We start from the raw sequence: 19,127 nt of genomic DNA, 5'->3' as shown, positions 1-19,127 counted from the left end.
TCACTGTAGGTATTTCTAATATCATGCATGTGTTTTAAAACCTGTCGTATTCTTTGCTTCCCCAAACAACACTTCAAACTGCGCGCAGTTTTGGAAATGAGCTATATATTTAATTTATTCCAAACAAACTTATATTTATAGTCTATACACAATTAAAAAATTAGGAAAGAATAGTTGTCCCACAAACATGAATATATAGAACCATTCTTTTTAAAAGCTAACTTTGAAAATTGTCTAATTTTTCAAATGGTCTAACAACGCTTAGCGAAACGTCAATTTTAACATTTTATGTACTGAAATAAGTTATCTATTGTCTATCGATCATATCCATTGTCTATCGATCATATCTATTGCATCAATCGAGAATATCGTTAAATTGTCATTAAAGAAAATCTAATATAATATCTAATCTGCAAAATTCTATACAAAAAAATTTATTGGTAAAATTTTAAAAACAGATTTTCGTTTTGTGCATTGTAAAAAGTTGCATACGTTGGGTTCACAATGTCGAAATCATAAGTTGAAGTCGAGTTAAATTCAATTTAGTCAGAGCTGTTACTGTTACGAACACTGATAATTCTGGGCTAAATTTCATAATTTTGGTTTTGGGGAAATAAATGATACACAAATGGCCTTAATTTCCTCGTAGCTTGTACTAAAATCATGCAGAAGTCGTTTGAAGATGATTTCGAGATGAGGAAATGTTAAAAAGAGGATTGGTTAAGCCATTGAACTGGATTAAACCATTCTAGAGATTTTAAATGAAACATCCTACGATATGCTCCAGCGAAATCAAATCTTATGCGAAAGGGTTGAAATTTTGGCTCAAATAAAACCGTTCTTAAAACAGACCATTTTCAAGTTGTATTCACCAAGAAAGGCGTCCTGTTATCGTTCCTCACAAAGCCTTTTCTAAGCTCTCGTGATATTCATAAAATTCTCGGAAATCGTCGCTTCTCCATCGTTCCCAGACGCAAACCTGATAGTTCTCACATCTCTCTTCAACAGGCTTCTCGGCCACCGCCGGCGTGGTCCTGGTGAAGGGGTGCGGGCGAAGGAGGCGCACTGGCGACAAAGTGCGGGACAGCTGTCGGTTCGCCGCCGGAACCGTTTGCGTCCGTCCTTCCTTCGTATCACGCTCGCGGAAGAATCGGGAACAACTCATGACTTTATCTCCTCCGACACGAATCATATGGTGGATACCTTTATTTGCGAAGCCGCGTTCAACTTCTAAAGTCAAAACGCCATGAACAAAACCGTAGTCTTTACCATCTATCTCACCAGAAATATCAATCACCACGATGTCTCCACTCTCCCTACCCACCCACAGGTTCTCGTCGACAATTAAAGCACAAGTTATACGATGCTTGGTGTTACACATCACCTGTAATAACAACGAGATTTTCAAAACAATGATAAGACAATGGTATATTCTGATCTCTGGATCACAACTGGATGACATGGAGAACAGCGAGATTTTCAAAACAATGATGAGACAATGGTATATTCTGATCTCTGGATCATAACTGGATGACATGGAGAATAGTTAGAATTTCAAATGAAAAGACAATGGAATATTCTGATCTCTGGATGATGACTGAATGACATGGAGAACAGCGATATTTTTAAAACAATAAAAATAAAATGGATATAGAGAGAAACTTGTTATGAAAGTTCACGTGTCAAAATATTACCAAACAGAGAATGAAAATATCTACCTGAGTACGAGAACGCATGCGGTTTCGTATGCTGTCGGAGTGCGGGCTCGTGGAATCCTCGGCGGGATTTTTAGGCAAATCCCGATGTTTACGCCGCGACGAGTTTCTGGAACTGTCGCGTTTCAAAGCATACATCAAGGATGGTTGCCTGGTCGGACGAGACATGGGATGTTTGTTGACATCGATGTACATCTGGGGTTTCTCTTCAGTATCCATCACACTCCCCTCTTCATCCCCCTCAGCCTTATCATGACTATCAGATTCGTCAGGTGATTTCACGACGGTTTCGTCACCGTCTTCTCCCATGACGTCATCAGTGAACTCACTCGCGTTGACGTCATTGTCTTTCGTTGGCATCACGAGTTCTGCGAGTTTCATTCCGCGCGGGTCTTCCTGCCCGATGTTAAATTTGCAAATGCGTTGCCTCGTTTCGACGCTCCACTGAAAGACATCCGGGGTCTTTCGATTGATGGTGAATACCGTAGGACCGTCACTTACCATCGACCGGACATTCGACCTGGGGGAAGCGTACGCCCGGAATTTGTGCACCACCTTAAGGGTGTCTGTGTCGACAATCGCCACCATATTTCCACAGCCTACCCACAATTCTCTGCCATCCTTCACGAAGAGAAGGCAACATGCTGACGTGGCCGGGTCACTGATCTCTATATTTGTAATGATGGAAAATTCGGTCGCTTCCCGGCGTTGTTTTTCGTTCGAATCTGCTTTGAACTGAAACGAACAGATCGAAGAGAAAGGTGGGCGAAAGTCCGGCCGGGAGATGACAGCCACACTACCGTTGGCAAGACAGGCAAAAATCCGGCGAACACGATCGATTGATGACTGGATGAAGAAAACAAAGAGGAATTTCGCTTTGAATCATCAAACTTATTTACATTCTTTAGGCTAAGTCAATCGGTATGCGTACATTTTTATTACCTCATGTAAAATGGTAAACAATGTACTTTTTACTGGAAGTAGTAAAAATTTATACTTTCTGATTGGGTTACTAAAAAATGTGCGCATATTCGCTGATTGGTCTAGACTTGCTGACTCACGAACAAGATTGAAAGTTACACTTACATTCACAGATCTTCGGTCGACGAAATGCTCCACTTCTAACCCCAAAACTTGTGAATTTAACTTAATGGACCATAAAATCTTCAAATCAGAAGCAGGATTGGGACGACCGAACACCTCAATAACAGAACCCTTAACAAACAATAGTAGTATAGTTTAGCTTAGTTTAGTTTAGATTTCCTCCTGTAGTAACACTGGATCAATAAGAGATGATCCTTACTGGACCTCTAGGATGAAAAGTTTAGAACTGATAGAGCTATCCAATATAAATAAAGTTGGTTTAGTTTAGGTTTCCTCCTGTAGTAACACTGGATCAATAAGAGATGATCCTTACAGGACCTCTAGGAAGAACAGCTATTAGAGATATTATTATAGAGATTTTAAGGTATAGTAAGCCTTACCTCAGTTCCCAGCCAAAATCTATCCCCTACTCTGGCCAAACACCCAACACGAGGTCCTACACACAGAGTTTGAGGGACTTGGTCTATCCCAGTTTTACAATCAACAACAGAATAATATCGTTCATCAACCTCGCCGCCCCAGAGTAACACAGAGTGGCTGCCAATCGCCTTCTGAGCTTCACTTAGTACTGAGAAAAACAAATGCGATATTAACGACTATAACAACAAGCGTTGATAAACGATAGTTTGCACTACGCTTGTTTGTTTGGAAATCCAAAAAGATTTATCGATGATTATATCGTGCGGTATTAACTGTAAAAGTTCACAGAAGTCTCAAGACAGTACAAAATGATGAAATATATACAGTATACAGTTAATGTTTCGCAGGGAAAATGAAAAATCTAAAAACACTATTGAAATCTTCATTTAATTCTTTTCCTTTCTTCAAAACAAACAGCTTTGTTCATTTGGAAACAAGTGCCAAGAATAGTAGAAATAAAGCAAACGAGCCAGCCTTTGGGGCAATAGTATGCATACCTTCATCTTCTTCTGATAAAGGTATAAAAGCTGTGATACTATTCCACGGCTGTTGATCAGCGTAAGGCATGATACGATTAAGACAAAGAAACGACGAATCTTCCATGAGGTCCAGCACAGCCTCAGCTGATGGTCTTGCAACGGCTGACTCTTTCCAACATTTTGTCATGAGTGTTTCGAGTTCTGGGATCTCAGAATCCAGATAGTTTTGCTGGAGTGATGGTCTCTCTCCTCGACGCAATGCTTTCTTAATCTGAGCCGAACAACGGCACTCGTGGAACGGTCGTAGGCCTGAGAGAATCTCGTAAATTAACATCGCGAATGAGAAGATATCAACCTAAGGTAGATGAATTGTAAATATCTCATCACTGAGTTGAACTTCCTTGTTTTAACTGCCAGTTTTTGAATACATTCAATTCAATATTTTTAATTTCAAATCAATATTTTTGAATACAATACAATCATTCAAGATTTAATTCACATTACACAAAGACCCTATAGGGTATGTTAATGTAATTATTATGATTATACGTGCACATGGAGCAAGAAATATATGAGAAAACACATGGTATGTCTTGCCTGACCTCAATCTATCATGTATTTCGATTTTTGAGCGAGGTTTATGAAGTATAATTAATACACAATCGCTTAATAAATGAATTCAAATGTCTGTCACAAAAAATCGAAGTAAAAATTCCAAATATGATTATCCATATATTTCGTCAAAATTTTAAGCTTTGGCTAGACATAATCAGCGTGGAATTATGTTCGAATAACATTCAGAAATGTCACTCAATGCATGTACTGGTAATTCCGACATAGCGACATTGACAGGAAAGTACGTTACAAACCTTTTCGTTGTAAGTTGAACCTGTGCGTACTTCTGGAGCCTGGAAACCAGGAGTCCCTTCCTCTCCCAGCATTCCTTGTGGGGTTGCAAATCGGGAGATGCCGTAGTCCGAGAGTTTCACGTGGACAACAGCCTCTCTCTCCAGCGACCATACGAGAAGATTATCGGATTTTAGGTCCCGGTAAATGATACCCAGTTCATGAAGATAATGCAACGCATGAGCAACCTTGAAAGAGATAGAAACACGGACCTCAAATAACTCTATTTATACTGGAGTAAGGATCATCTCTTATCGTCTAAAATATATGCGGTAAGGATCATCTCTTATTGATCCAGTGTTACTACAGGAGGAAACCTAAACTAAACTAACTTTATTTATACTGGATAGCTCTATCAGTTCTAAACTGTTCTTCCTAGAGGTCCAGTAAGGATCATCTCTTATTGATTCAGTGTTACTACAGGAAGAAACCTAAGCTAAACTAACTTTATTTATACTGGGTATTTTTTGTTTTCTGGTCTAGTTCTCAGGAAGTTCATAACAGGTCAGCTGAGTGACCCAGGTTAATCCGCTAGAATTGCCAAACATAGTTTGAGCTTACCTGATAAACGATCTTGTAGGTGAGATAACGATCAAATATCGGCTTTCTCACATCGTGTGCTGTTTGGCAGCCTCGTTGAAACCTTTCAGCTTTCATTTTACTCATCTCTTTCTCGAGTATGGAAAATAAGCTGCCGAGAGGGGAGAGCTCGAGCACTATGCACATCGGTTGTATGCATACACCAATCAACGCCACAACACACGGATGATTGAGGCGACCCAATACTGACACCTGGATAACACATACGACTATTAGAATCACCTCTTATTGATCTAGTGTTACTACAGGAAGAAACCTAAACTAAACTTTTAACTTTAATAACTTTATTGATACAGGATAGTTCTATCAGTTCTAAACTGTTCTTCCTAGAGATCCAGTAAGGATCATCTCTTATTGATCTAGTGTTACTACAGGAGGAAACCTAAACTAAACTAACTTTATTGATACTGGATAGCTCTATCAGTTCTAAACTGTTCTTCCTAGTGGTCCAGTAAGGATCATCTCTTATTGATCCAGTGTTACTACAGGAGGAAACCTAAAGTACACTAACTTTATTGATACCGGATAGCTCTATCAGTTCTAAACTGTTCTTCCTAGAGGTCCAGTAAGGATCATCTCTTATTGATCCAGTGTTACTACAGGAGGAAACCTAAAGTACACTAACTTTATTGATACTGGATAGCTCTATCAGTTCTAAACTGTTCTTCCTAGAGGTCCAGTAAGGATCATCTCTTATTGATCCAGTGTTACTACAGGAGGAAACCTAAACTAAACTAACTGCGTTAGGTTTATGCTTTTATATCACGTACTTCCTGGCGTAGCTCCACGAAAGATGACAATACTTTTGTCCTTCTCAAATCTTCCTCAATGGTTGTCGGACTAACAGTAAACACGCGACTGCGATCAGTGAACGACCCCCCGTCAGTATGACGGCTTCCACTACGTTTGCCATAGCAACCGAGACTCGGGCCTAGTCCACTATCAGTGCTACAAAACAAAGGGAAAATATGCCAAACAAAAAGATAAATGTCAACACTTTCGAAAATTGTAACATGTGATGTAACACGTGATGTAACATGTGATGTAAGATGTGATATAACACGTGATCAAGCCACTATTTGAAATGATTCCTCACCTAGTGTTATTTGAAGAGTAAAATCTTTTCACAGCAACTTTCTGCTTTTTGTAAATTCCAAGAAACACCTCGCCAGCTCCTCCACTTCCGAGACGATTTTCGTCAGTTGGGTTGTACAAAAATACCTAGATATTTGGGCGAGAAAGGTTTAGTTTAGGTTTCCTCCTGCATGTAAGAACACTGGATCAAGAAGAGACGATCCTCTTCGGACCTCCAAAAGGAACAGCGTATCTGAGAAATCTTAAGCTTACATTTCTATCTATGAGAAGTTCAGGTGGAAGATCGGAGAGAACCAGATCAGGTATCAGACTGCTAAGTTTCACGGGCCTGTCCACGTGCTCAGGGCATGCAATCTCCGTGTAATCGACAGCAGCGGCTGCGCACTCCATTAGAGAAAACTCAGGGAGTCTTCTCTCTTCCATTTCTTGAACATTCTTCATGGACACGGAACGCCTCATTCTGAACGTTGGTTCGTTGTGCGACGTGCATATCGGACAGGGTATCACGTGACGCACGAGTGGTATGCCATGCTTGTCGCTTTCTTCCAAACCTGTGGAAGGCACGTGATCGTTTCAGTTAGCCGGATCAACACCTTTCATTATATAATGTTAAACTCAGTCTCTTTTAGCAAGACAAACAATCCACATACCTGGGTACCATTCGGTGATGAGCGAATTCACTTGGTCTGTGACGAAACCAAGAACTGAAAAATCTTTTTCTTCTGACCAGACGGTCACTTTTACTCCCTCAATATCCTCCAACATCCGACTGTGAGGATTTCGCTCCTAATTAGAAAATTTCAGCCATTTAAACATATATTAATCCTGTTCAGATAACCCGGCCAACAGAGCTATATGCAGTAGAAGTTAGTTTAGTTCAGGTTTCCTCCTGTAGTAACACTGGATCAATAAGAGATTATCCTTACTGGACCTCTAGGAAGAACAGTTTAGAACTGATAGAGCTATCCAGTATACATAAAGTTAGTTTAGTTCAGGTTTCCTGCTGTAGTAACACTGGATCAATAAGAGATGATCCTTACTGGACCTCTAGGAAGAACAGTTTAGAACTGATAGAGCTATCCAGTATAAATTAAGTTAGTTTAGTCTAGTATGTTCTTACGGTCTTAGAGTAAGACTCCACCAACAGATGCCCTCCATCATAAACCACGCCCATTCCTTCACGCCAGTAGATCATCGAATAACCGTGAGGTACTGGACGAAAGCTCGAGGTGGGTCGAACATCTTTACCCCCCTCGTTACAAATCAGCTCGTCTCCAAGCCCTTCGTCGGTCCCCCACCTCTGCACGGCAATCATGAGTCGGGCAATGAGGCGACTCCAGAATCCGCTGGGCACATAATTCATCTTGTACAGGCGGCACAGATACTGGAACTGATCTTCTGAAGTTTGGTCTAAAAGGAATTATGCTAACTTTGTCATGCATTAACGATGTATTTTGCGGACCAGAATGAAGAGTTTGCCGGGCTAAATACTTATTTTAGCACGCAGGCAGAAATATAGATGACAATTTGCTTTGTTAACGATTGTAGAAAAACCTTTCAAAATATATTATAACAACAACCTTTTCCAGTAGACAGTTTTGCGAAATATAAGAGAAAACATATTCCGAAAATAAACATCTTGTAAACCCAAGATATAAGTTGTTAAAAACAAGACACAATATTCAAGGTGATATTTCGACTCTATTTCACAATGACTTTGAAATAGAGTCGAAATATCACCTTGAATATTGTGTCTTGTTTTTAACAACTCATATCTTGGGTTTACAAGATGTTTATTTTCGGAGCATGTTTTCTCTTATATATATATTATAACATTCAGAGAGTTGATGATAGCTCTTGGGCAAAACGTTTTTGTCTTTCCTGAGAACTCACTTAACGCCTTTTATGGAATGAAAAATTACAAAACAGTCCAATATAAAAGCGGAAATCTTTGCATTTAGCGGCGCCTAACAAGTGATGTTTTTAATACTATAATCCTTGTTCCTTTGTGAACAAAAACATCATGTCTAATCGCTTTCGTGTGTTTTCTAAATGCATTTCAAGATTTAATGATTGAGGTCATCGAGATGAATTGTTCGGACTTTGAGAAGAACAAACAAACTGTGAGCTTAGTGTTCACGATAATTTATTAATGGCACGATCAATCAGACTGTCGAATACGAAATGAATAAAATTTTACATAAGTGACCACTTAATATTGATTTTCATCGATACGCGCCAGATTTTGCTTTTAATAATCGCGATCTAAGTTGAAATACCTGCTGTTTATAAGATTAAAAATACGTTTTCTACATATAGTACTGCAAAGCTGTAGCTACAAGTTGCCTCTTCGAGCGGTTACTTATGTAAAACGAAAGTGATCTTTTGTAAAACTTCCCCGGCCACTCCAGACCTCTTCCGGCATCTAAGTATAGCCCCCTGTTGTGACAGAAGCATAACTATTTTGAATAACAGTTTAGTGTCACAGATGAATGAATTTAAAAACCAACATTTCTTTGTTTTGCTCGCAAAAAACTCAAGCAATAGCGACGTGCATCGATTTCAAAATGTGGAATCGGATAAAAAGATTGAAGAGAGAATATTCGTCAACGATAGAAATATCTCTGATGCTAGTATTGTGTCTTGTGATAACAATCACAATCATCGAACTAAGAAGTGTAAGACAACAATGTAAGTTTGAAGGAAAGCTTGAAAACGAAACGATAACGACGAATATTGCAATTGGAAATAAACTTGGAGAAACAGGGCTTCTTAGAATTCGAATACGGCGACACGGAAACTTTCGACAGACGAGGTTTATTCGAGTGAATTCCAGACGTGCCGGTGGAAACATAGCATCGAATTATACAGTCGCCTTAAAGCATGCTCAGTCAACGCTTAAAGTCAGAATAAAGAGACATGCAATGTTTAGACAGAAGAGGTTTGCACAAACGTCAAGAGGAAGACAGACGTTGGAGTCAAAGAGAGTCTTAAAATACTCGCTTAGAATTGGTGAACAATAGTTTCTCAAACACAATCCATAGATTAACAGAAGACGCTTAGCATGGGGGTAAAGGTGTCTACACGATCAATAATGGCTAGACTCAAACCTAAGTTCCATATCTCGTGCGATAGATGTGTAAACATAGATTTCATATTTACTCATCAACGTCAATAATTTAAGAACTTTAAGAGTAGTGCCGTAAAAACGCTAAAAGCCATTTAGCATATCCTTTCTCAAATAGGCGCCCTCTTTTAATAACCGCCGCTATCCAATAGACGCCCCTCTCAGGTCGTCTCTCTCCAACAAGCGCCTAACTCATGGAATCATGGACTAAGAGTTAGATTAACTAATCCTAACTTAATCTCAAGGATTAAACTATTCGTGTATTTAGGATTGACTGAACATGGAATTGTTACCAAATAATATCCCTCTCACAAAAGGGGAAAAAGTTGAAGTTGGGCCAATTTTTACCTTCGCATTCCTCCTCATTCTCCTTGTCCTCTGACGCGGCCGACAGACCGCTCTTTCCACGACTCATCATTTTGCTGAGGTCAGCAAGTTGAAGTCCAGGTTTATCACGCGGTAGCATTGAGGGAACCAACAGGCGATGATCGTCCAAAGCTAACGCGACTTCAAATCTCTCCATCAACTGAATATACTGAAAATGAAAATATTTTAGTTTAGGTTTCCTCCTGTAGTAACACTGGATCAATAAGAGATGATCCTTACTGGACCTCTAGGAAGAACAGTTTAGAACTGATAAAGCTATCCAGTATAAATAAAGTTAGTTTAGTTTAGGTTTCCTCCTGTAGTAACACTGGATGAGAGATGATCTTATGATTCTAGTTTCTGACCAAATCCTACCTGTTCCATAAATTCAGGCGGAAGTCTTGGATCTTTCAACAACAAATTCACATTGGATTTTTCCATAATCCCGCCCTTAACGAACGCATTCGTTTCCTTGACGGTGACCAGGAACGCCATAATTTTGCAGAGCCAACCGGGTTCGATGAAGTAGAGTTTGTCGAGACCTCTTGATCGGTCGTTGTAGTGTAGAATAACTCCATTCTCGTGGAGAAATCTTGCAGCTAAAAGAAGGGAAACGCTTCATGAAAGACACTCTAACTGTTGAAAGAACCATGACATGAGAAGGCTGCGTATTTTAATAATTGATAGGAATGTCTTAAAAAGTTCTCAATCCCAATAATCTTTTCAATATATCCACCACAAGTTTCCAATGTTTAACTTTACCTAGGATTAATTCGTCTCGTTCCAAGATATCGTTATTCGGATCCTTCTTTGCCAGCTCCAACATTTCGTATTCGTTCAAAATGGGAGGTTTGTTTTCCTTCATACGATTCTCAGCTTCTTTCATAACAGTCTCTTGAAGTTTCAGATAACTGATCGGAATCTTTAAAAAAAAACAAATATAAATTATAAAAAAATTCTGTAGAAGAGGTCTGTAGAAGACTTGATGAGCCTAATCAAGTTATTAACGTTAAAATCCTTGGAAATACATTATTTCCTTTCTCCCGGGTCATCTGAAATGGCGGGAAAAGAACTGAGATTATAGTTGTCAATACAGTTCATTATATAGTTGTTATTATAAATCCATTTCTCGATTAAAACAACTTAAAATACTCTTGAAATATTCCTCATTTTGGTTTCAAATTTATATCAGAGCTATAGTTCTTATGACTAAACATAATCACAAAATTTCGATACGTTTCATAAAGAATAACAAAAGATATAATCGATTAAATACTGCAGAAAAGATTTCTATTTAGATAACCCTTCTAAGTGCTGATTGGCTAAAATATGAGCGCGAGATCACCTGGTTGGATTGGAAACTAGTTACTACTACATGTACTCAACTATCCTCACCTTTCGACCAATCAGAGTGTCTCCTTTTCCTGTGCTTTCCGTCTCCTTCAGTTCCAAGGCTGCCTGATAAATGGCTTGTCTTAACTCGTCCAGATTTTCACCAGACGTGCAAGAGACCATGTAGTAGCCCTTGATAAGTGGAAAACCTTTCTTATTGTATCGTTTGGCGATATTTAATCGAAGCTCGTCGACGCGCCTGTACTTTCCCGCCCCGGGCAGAAGATCCAGATGTGTTCCGACAATGATCACGTGAGAACCAGGCGCTCGTGCCTAGAAAAGTAAATGGTTGTTGGTTTAAGAATTTATGGCTCTATAAGAGTGTTTTCCATTAAGCGGCCAAAATGGTCCGACCGGTCATATTTTGAATTGAAATAGAGTATTTCGTTAAGAATATAACGGTAAAACTGCATTTCCCGTGCTAGGCAGATGTAAATAACGATATACTTGAATACAGAGTCCTTGAAACACTCTAAAATACCAGTAATCTGTCTGTACTGAAATACAACAGGAGCGGTCTGGCTGTTTTCATTGATTAAAAAAGCACTCTAAGTTATGTTGAGATAATAAATACGTCTTTTACTCGTTTGAATTCAGTTAAACTAGGGTTACTGCAGTCAAAACAGTTCAGTTATATATCCTTGAGGAATTTACAATTAATAACAGCCAAAATTTGTATATACAATTCATTTCAGTTCATTTCAAACGCTGATATTTTTACCTGAACATTGAGAAGCCAGGGTTTTAATTTATCGATCCCCTCTTCACCGGTTGAGATGTTCCACACAGCCAAGTAAAGTGTGTTAGATGACAGAAAACACTGGTGTGTAGAGTAGTATATCTCTTGGCCTGCCAAATCCCAAGTACTGAATGTAATGGATGGATTGACCTAGGAGTTTTTTTAATCTTTGTTAGTTAATAAACGTACATGATGCGGCAAATGTATAGCGTTTTGATGTTGTACAGAACTCATGTGAGTAGAGTTAAGTCTCTCCTGTGTTCTCTCTCAGTTGACTGAGTTAAGCATGGTTAGATCATGCAGAGGTGGTACATGTTCTTGAATGAGGGCTACCTTAAAGTGATCTGATGTTGTACAGAACTCATTTGAGCAGAGTTAAGTATCTTCTGTGTTCTCTCTTAGTTGACTGAAGAGCTAAGTTTTAAAAAACGCCCACCTGATCCCTTCTACCAATCTGTACCATTCTCTCACGGAGAGTTTGAAAGCCAGAAACAGTCCACTGGTTAACAACAATACCAACTGTTGAAATGTTTGGAGGACGAGGTTGATTGCGCAACGCAGCAAGAAGGGTTGTTTTTCCACGTCCCTGCAAACCAATAACCATCAATTTCATTCGGTAATACGGGACAGACTTTCGTTGCTTGGCCCTGAGATACGTCAGCACATCTTTCGACGTATGACCTGAAAAAACGAACAAAATCCTTATGCACCTTCGAACTTAATGATTGCGTGTCAGTGTATGACGTTGGTGATATAAAATTGTGATTGTGCTACTGTAATTAGGGGAGGTCAAATATACCGGAAATTGTATATGACCGAAAAACGGTAAACTCGACCATGGTCGAATATGGCCGAAAAACGGTAAACTCGACCATGGTCGAATATGGCCGAAAAACGGTAAACTCGACCATGGTCGAATATGGCAGGAAAACGGTAAACTCGACCATGGTCGAATATGGCCGAAAAACGGTAAACTCGACCATGGTCGAATATGGCCGAAAAACGGTAAACTCGACCATGGTCGAATATGGCAGGAAAACGGCGTATGTAAACTTCACATAGGACCAGAATTAGTCTATTAGACCATTTAACCAGCGTGGTTATCCATGTCAAAATATTTGACATCATAACCAAAGCAAGGTTATATTGTTTAATGTTTGTATATGAGCACCAAACATGCTGGAAACTTCATATAGGAACAGAATTAGTCTTTTAGACCAATTAACCAGCGTGGTTATGCATGTCAAAATATTTGACATCACAACCAAGCATGGTTATATGGTTTAATGTTTTTATATGAGCACCAAACATGCTGTAAACTTCACATAGGACCAGAATTAGTCTATTAGACCATCTAACCAGCGTGGTTATCCATGTAATTAGTGGAGGTCAAATATACCGGAAATTGTAAACTCGACCATGGTCGAATATGGAAGGAAAACGGTAAACTCGACCATGGTCGAATATACGGAAATCTGGTAACTTTATTCAACGCACCTGAACGAGCATATCTCGGAATTCCACTCAGATTGAGACCTTCTATTCCTAGTTGATAGCATTCCGTGAGGTTGCCCAAGTCCGGAGGCAAACTTCTCAAAGGTCGGTTTCTGAAACATATAACAACAATGAGCACAAGAACTGATTAAACTGACAAAGCCCGTATTTAAAAACAGCAGGCATTTCAATAGTTAATTCTTCTTTATTGCACAAATAAGCCAACAGTTTTAACATAACTGTCAAAATGTTCGCAATTGTGTATATTTAGTGTATGTATATCTGTCACCTGGGACATAATATGTTTCGAAAATACAACTATTTGGGAGATTGATGTAAGGATAAAGAAAACTTAAACGAACCTGGAAAGATTCAAATCTTCGAGCGAGGTCAACTGGCAAACAGATTTCGGAACCACGGCAAGCTTATTATCACTCAGGTCCAGGGTCTCAAGGGTTGACCCGAAAACTTCATACGGAAATTCGTCCTCGATTTCATCTCGGTCCACTGTCGGAGGGCGTGACATGAACGTCAGCCTTCGGAGGTTGCCGGTCGGACTCGTTGTCGTCGTTCGAGTGCTAACGCCACACAACTATAAAATGTTGAGAATGCATTGCATTGTTGAAAAAACTTTAAAAAGACGCTGGTTGAAAGTTTTGCCATGTGCCTTGCTTTGAATCGTGAAAAGCATCCTTAATATGTCTCGTTTTTTCCAAATTCCCTTTTTACTTTACTATATTTAAAGCCTTATCTTCATTCCATGAAACTTTATTCATTGTTCGGTCCTTGAAACTGATCGAAATATAGGCTGCATCAGTACTGACATACACAAAAAACATCTTCTCACCTTATTTTCACTCAGATTTAGTTTTCGTAAGTTCGTGCAGGTCCAGTAATGCTTCGGCGGCATATTTTCAATGCAATTTTTACTCAAGTCCAGGTATTGCAGCAACTTTAACTGGCATATATCCCAAGATATTGATGAGAATTTGTTCGAACTGAGGTTCAAATCGACCATCGTTTCAGTCCATGCATTGAAAACAGACTGCCTGAAGTCTGTCAATTCATTCTTAGATAAATCTAGGATTCTCTAGATTAAAAAGAAGATGGAATACATCAGCGGTCGGTTTGGTGCAAAGCCAAAGGTTGAAGATTTTCGCTGAACTAAATCCCATTCTATAATAGAATGGAATTTAGTTCTATTTATACTGGATAGCTCTATCAGTTCTAAACTGTTCTTCCTAGAGGTCCAGTAAGGATCATCTCTTATTGATCCAGTGTTACTACAGGAGGGAACCTAAACTAAACTAACTTTATTTATAGTGGATAGCTCTATCAGTTCTAAACTGTTCTTCCTAGAGGTCCAGTAAGGATCATCTCTTATTGATCCAGTGTTACTACAGGAGGAAACCTAAACGAAACTAACTTTATTTATACTGGATAGCTCTATCAGTTCTAAACTGTTCTTCCTAGAGGTCCAGTAAGGATCATCTCTTATTGATCCAGTGTTATTACAGGAGGAAACCTAAACTAAACTAACTTTATTTATACTGGATAGCTTTATCAGTTCTAAACTGTTCTTCCTAGAGGTCCAGTAAGGATTATCTCTTATTGATCCAGTGTTACTACAGGAGGAAACCTAAACTAAACTAACTTTATTTCTACTGGATAGCTCTATCAGTTCTAAACTGTTCTTCCTAGAGCCTGGTCTAGTAAGGCCACCTGGACATTCCGACCTGATAAAGACGCAAAAAGTTTTTTACATTTTCAAGCTAAGATCTCAGTCATATTCAAAGGTAAACAATCTCAATCACTTACTAATGGACATTTCCATCCTGTTGGGAACGAACTAATTTGATTTCCACGCAACAATAGCTTTTCTAAACTGTTCGCAGCATGAATTGCAGACGGGATGAATTTCAGCTGATTTCCGGATAGATTCAGAGACTTTAATGAATGACATTGCCAAGTGATATCTTCGACTTCATCGAAGCTCGTTGCATCATTGCTATCACTGAACTGCTCGGCGTCATTGACATTGTTATTCAGCAAAGATACGATGCGATTGTTGACTAGATTCAGATATCGTAAGCCTTTTATGTTAAAAAACGACATGGGGACATGGGTGAGTTTATTTGAAGCAGCCGTGATATCAACCAACCTGGAAAATAAGCAATGCAGTCTTTTAAGAGTTAAGGCTCAGCCGTCAAACGGGATTTGATGCTCGCAAAGAGAGTTTGCATGAACTAGCGTGAGAGTTTTTCGAAAACCTCAATGGCTGGTCAGATAGAACAAGAGTTGTCGACTAAGTCTAGAATGAACGAGACATAACCGTTTCATTAAACCTGTTTTTACAAAGTAGAAACTGTGCCGGTTCAAAACGTACTTGTCAATAAATTTCAACAACTCTTGTGCAACGGGGACAGTTGTTAAAAACTAGGTTAGCGCTCAACTCAAGGTTATATTTTAATCAATTTTTATTTCATGCACGTTTGCACAACAGTTCATTTCACGACTTCTATGAATACAGAAAAGTTTTATTGGGAAACATATTCAACTTTATAAACAAGCAACTGAGAAGCTATTGATGGAAAGGTAATTTACATCAACCCAGCTGGGTTGAGGTAACTGCAGCATTGAAACAACCAGCCCAGGTGTGGTATTGAGTTTTGACAGCTGGTCAACTAACTATATATAGTGACACAATTGACCAATCAGAGTTGTGTATTCAGATAATAACTACAATTTAACTAGAAAAAATTGAGAGTCTTTCACAACTGCCTATGGTCATAAAATCTAACCTGGTTGCTTCGACATCTTCAATCTCAGGTAGGACAATCAAATCATTTGCTGACAAATTGATTTCTCTGATCGATGGCAGGTTTAAAACTTCTTTAGGAACGTTTTGCAAGTTGTTCTGGGACAGATCAAGAACTACGAGACTATCGGCATAATCCAAGAACCAACTTTTGTGAATATCATAGAAATTTGAACTTGAAAAATCCCCCTCCAGGAGAAACATCTTTTGTGTTTGTTTTCTTTTGTATTTTCCCTTGTGTTCTTTAAAATTTCTAATTTAAGCAAAAAAAGATTTTCTTAAAGATTAATTAATTGAATAACAAATATTAACCAACAAAGTAAACAATTAAAGTACTAATTAGTTAGCTCTCAGAGTTGATTACTAAATTGTAACAATAATTCATGAATTAACAAATTATATAACTAACAAGTCACAAGCAAACCAAATGATGAAGGCCTTTATATTAAAAGGTTGCAAAGTTTTTTTGTTTACTATAAGCAGTTACCGAATACCACATTTGAGGTTGAGAAGTTGTTTGGAAATGCTTCCCAAAGTAATTAAATTTTCATACATTAATTAGCTATATTCATGAAAAAATAATCAAACTATGTAGTAATTATTAACATACCTAACTTACACCAAATTTTGACTAATTAACCAATTAGTAATTTATGGTCACAAAATCATACCTTTTAACTGCTTCTTTTAGTACTTGGTAATATTTCTGCACCATGCTGACATTCACCTCGGCTTTTTCTTGCAACAAATATTCCACAATTTCAACTTGGTTTTGCGAGCACGCTGCTTGTAGTGGGGTCTCTAAGACCGATTCAAACGAAATCTCTTCCCTGTGCGGTGAGCTAGGATGAACCACGCCATTAATATCAATTTCTTTTGAAACAAGCAAAATAACAATTTCCAAGAAACCTTCACGACATGCTTCAACCAAAAGCTGTGGCCCAAGTATTAACAAAACATCAGGCCTTTCCTGGATCAAATACGTCAAAATCTCCAAGTGTCCATGTTTGCAGGCTTGGAAAAATGGTGTGAGCGTTGGCCTAGAATTTGGGTCATAAATTTTCGCTCCATGCTTGACCAAGGCTTTGACAGTATCTATATGCCCGCCCTGACAAGCGACCGCCAATGGAGTGCCGTATCTCGAGTCCAGATTGACATCAACATTGAAATAAAACAATTGTTCGACAACATCACAGTGGCCGTTCAAACAGACTGCATGAAAGTAGTGCATGTGGTCCAAGGTTCTAGGATCCGTCTGTAAGATTTTGATCGGTCCATTGTCATGATAGTAAAGGATATTTAAAACTTCATTTAGGTTACCAGTTTCACATGCTTTCAGGAAGTCTGCATTCATTTCTATAAGTTAAATTCAAGAGGCAATTAGCTCAACATTTTTGATGATATGGGCAACCACGGTTGCCAGGTGGCAAGCCATTTATATATTATTTAAATCACATACAACAAAGGTCATGATATGAAGATTTTTGTACGCCAAAGGAACCCCAGAAAGATTGTATTATAGGCGATAACATACCATAGGAATAGATCATTTTAATAACTTTAATTGGTTATATAATGTACTGATCATTAAGTTAAAAGAACAAAACTTCTGCCTAGTGTATATTTTTTGACAAACAATAGATCGATGTGTAAGCGTCTCATTGAAACATGCGCTGACATGCAATGTGAAGACTTAAGACGAATTGACTGTTTCAAATCACCGAATCAATGCTCAATAAAAGCTTCCGAGCAAACAGATAAACCCAACTTATTCACATTATACCAGGCAAACCGTTTAAATAACACGTTTGTAAATACCCGTACTTAAAATAAACAAAAAAACTTCAACTGGATATATGATCTGTATCTTTAATTTAAAAATTTAATTTCGTCGTGTTTAAAAACGCACTTTGCCTTACCCATTGTTCCTTTATATTCAAATTTAGTCTGTTCTTCCTGCACAGTTTCCTTCAAAGGCAAAGCAATCGAATAAACATAAACAACGAATTCGATTTGCCATTCTCGTAACACCCATCGTTCGATATTCAATTAGTGGCGCTGTGTGAAATTCCGAGAAAACGAAAGTAAACAGACAAACAGAAGTAAACAAATTTTCCACTTCTAGCAAACAAACTTCCAATGATACCTAGACTTCCTCTACTTGCAAGCTTTTATTTTCTAGGTTTGCCAGCCCTTTATAAATCTGGAAACCAAACACTATTTCATTAAATAGAAGCTCCTATATTTTGAAATACTAATCCAAGTTAAAAACCACTAAAAGTTAATCGTGTTGCTATTATTTTCCTCACAGTCAATGAAAGCGGAAGTGTAAAGTAAGCCGGAAGTATAAAAAACCTTTAAAAAGTGGCTTTAAAATTGATGAAATTCTACAAAAAATACATCTTAGTTTACTCCAACATGAGTATGTCCTGCTTTCGAAAAACCTTCTAAATACTCTTTTCTTTAAAACAGGCATTAAAAAAACAGACTTGCCGGAAATAAAATACGACAAAAAAATGCAAAGAATGCTGAAACAGTGCTGGAAGAACGCTTAAACGGAAGTAAAAAAGTTGTGAATTGGTTTTTCACCCCCCGCACAACTTCATTCACTTCTCATTTTTCTAGATAATTTTGATGCGATTTTTGACCAAAAGCAAATTATACGGAGGGTGAAAAGATTAAATTTTCGTTAACTACCATTAAACCCCCTGATGAAACGAAAAGTGTTCTCAAATAGTATAAAGATAAGACATAATTAGGGGATAATACGGGGGAGTTTGAAAGACATCTGAGCTTTTTCCATCTTTTGTTTTTCACTTCCTTTTTGTGTCTTCCGGTTCTTTATTAACGCGGGAAAGCGCGCAGATGGTGA

General features: G+C 38.3%; 1 protein-coding gene across 1 annotated transcript; it reads right to left on the bottom strand.

Annotated features, from left to right (window-relative positions):
* Positions 1-139: 139 nt before the first annotated feature.
* Positions 140-18,364, bottom strand: LOC114541005 (leucine-rich repeat serine/threonine-protein kinase 1-like). Its single transcript, XM_028560998.1, has 25 exons — positions 18,175-18,364; positions 16,927-17,611; positions 16,239-16,508; positions 15,256-15,598; positions 14,285-14,527; positions 13,800-14,029; positions 13,441-13,550; positions 12,380-12,624; positions 11,926-12,093; positions 11,208-11,477; positions 10,575-10,734; positions 10,188-10,411; positions 9,795-9,981; positions 7,440-7,729; positions 6,970-7,105; positions 6,572-6,870; positions 6,321-6,445; positions 5,995-6,172; positions 5,186-5,416; positions 4,588-4,812; positions 3,737-4,073; positions 3,200-3,387; positions 2,802-2,930; positions 1,719-2,561; positions 140-1,384 (listed from the first exon to the last, which is right to left on the bottom strand). The coding sequence occupies exons 1-25, from the start codon at positions 18,176-18,178 to the stop codon at positions 899-901; spliced, it is 6,606 nt and encodes a 2,201-aa protein (XP_028416799.1). The 5' UTR covers positions 18,179-18,364; the 3' UTR covers positions 140-898.
* Between the last annotated feature and the right edge of the window lie 763 nt (positions 18,365-19,127).

The sequence above is a fragment of the Dendronephthya gigantea genome, unplaced genomic scaffold (genome assembly GCF_004324835.1).
Source record: "Dendronephthya gigantea isolate DGI-Jeju-01 unplaced genomic scaffold, DenGig_1.0 000260F, whole genome shotgun sequence".
NCBI classification, from domain to species: Eukaryota; Metazoa; Cnidaria; class Anthozoa; order Malacalcyonacea; family Nephtheidae; genus Dendronephthya; species Dendronephthya gigantea.
Note: the sequence above shows the minus strand (reverse complement) of the source record. Positions and strands in the feature narration are given on the sequence as shown.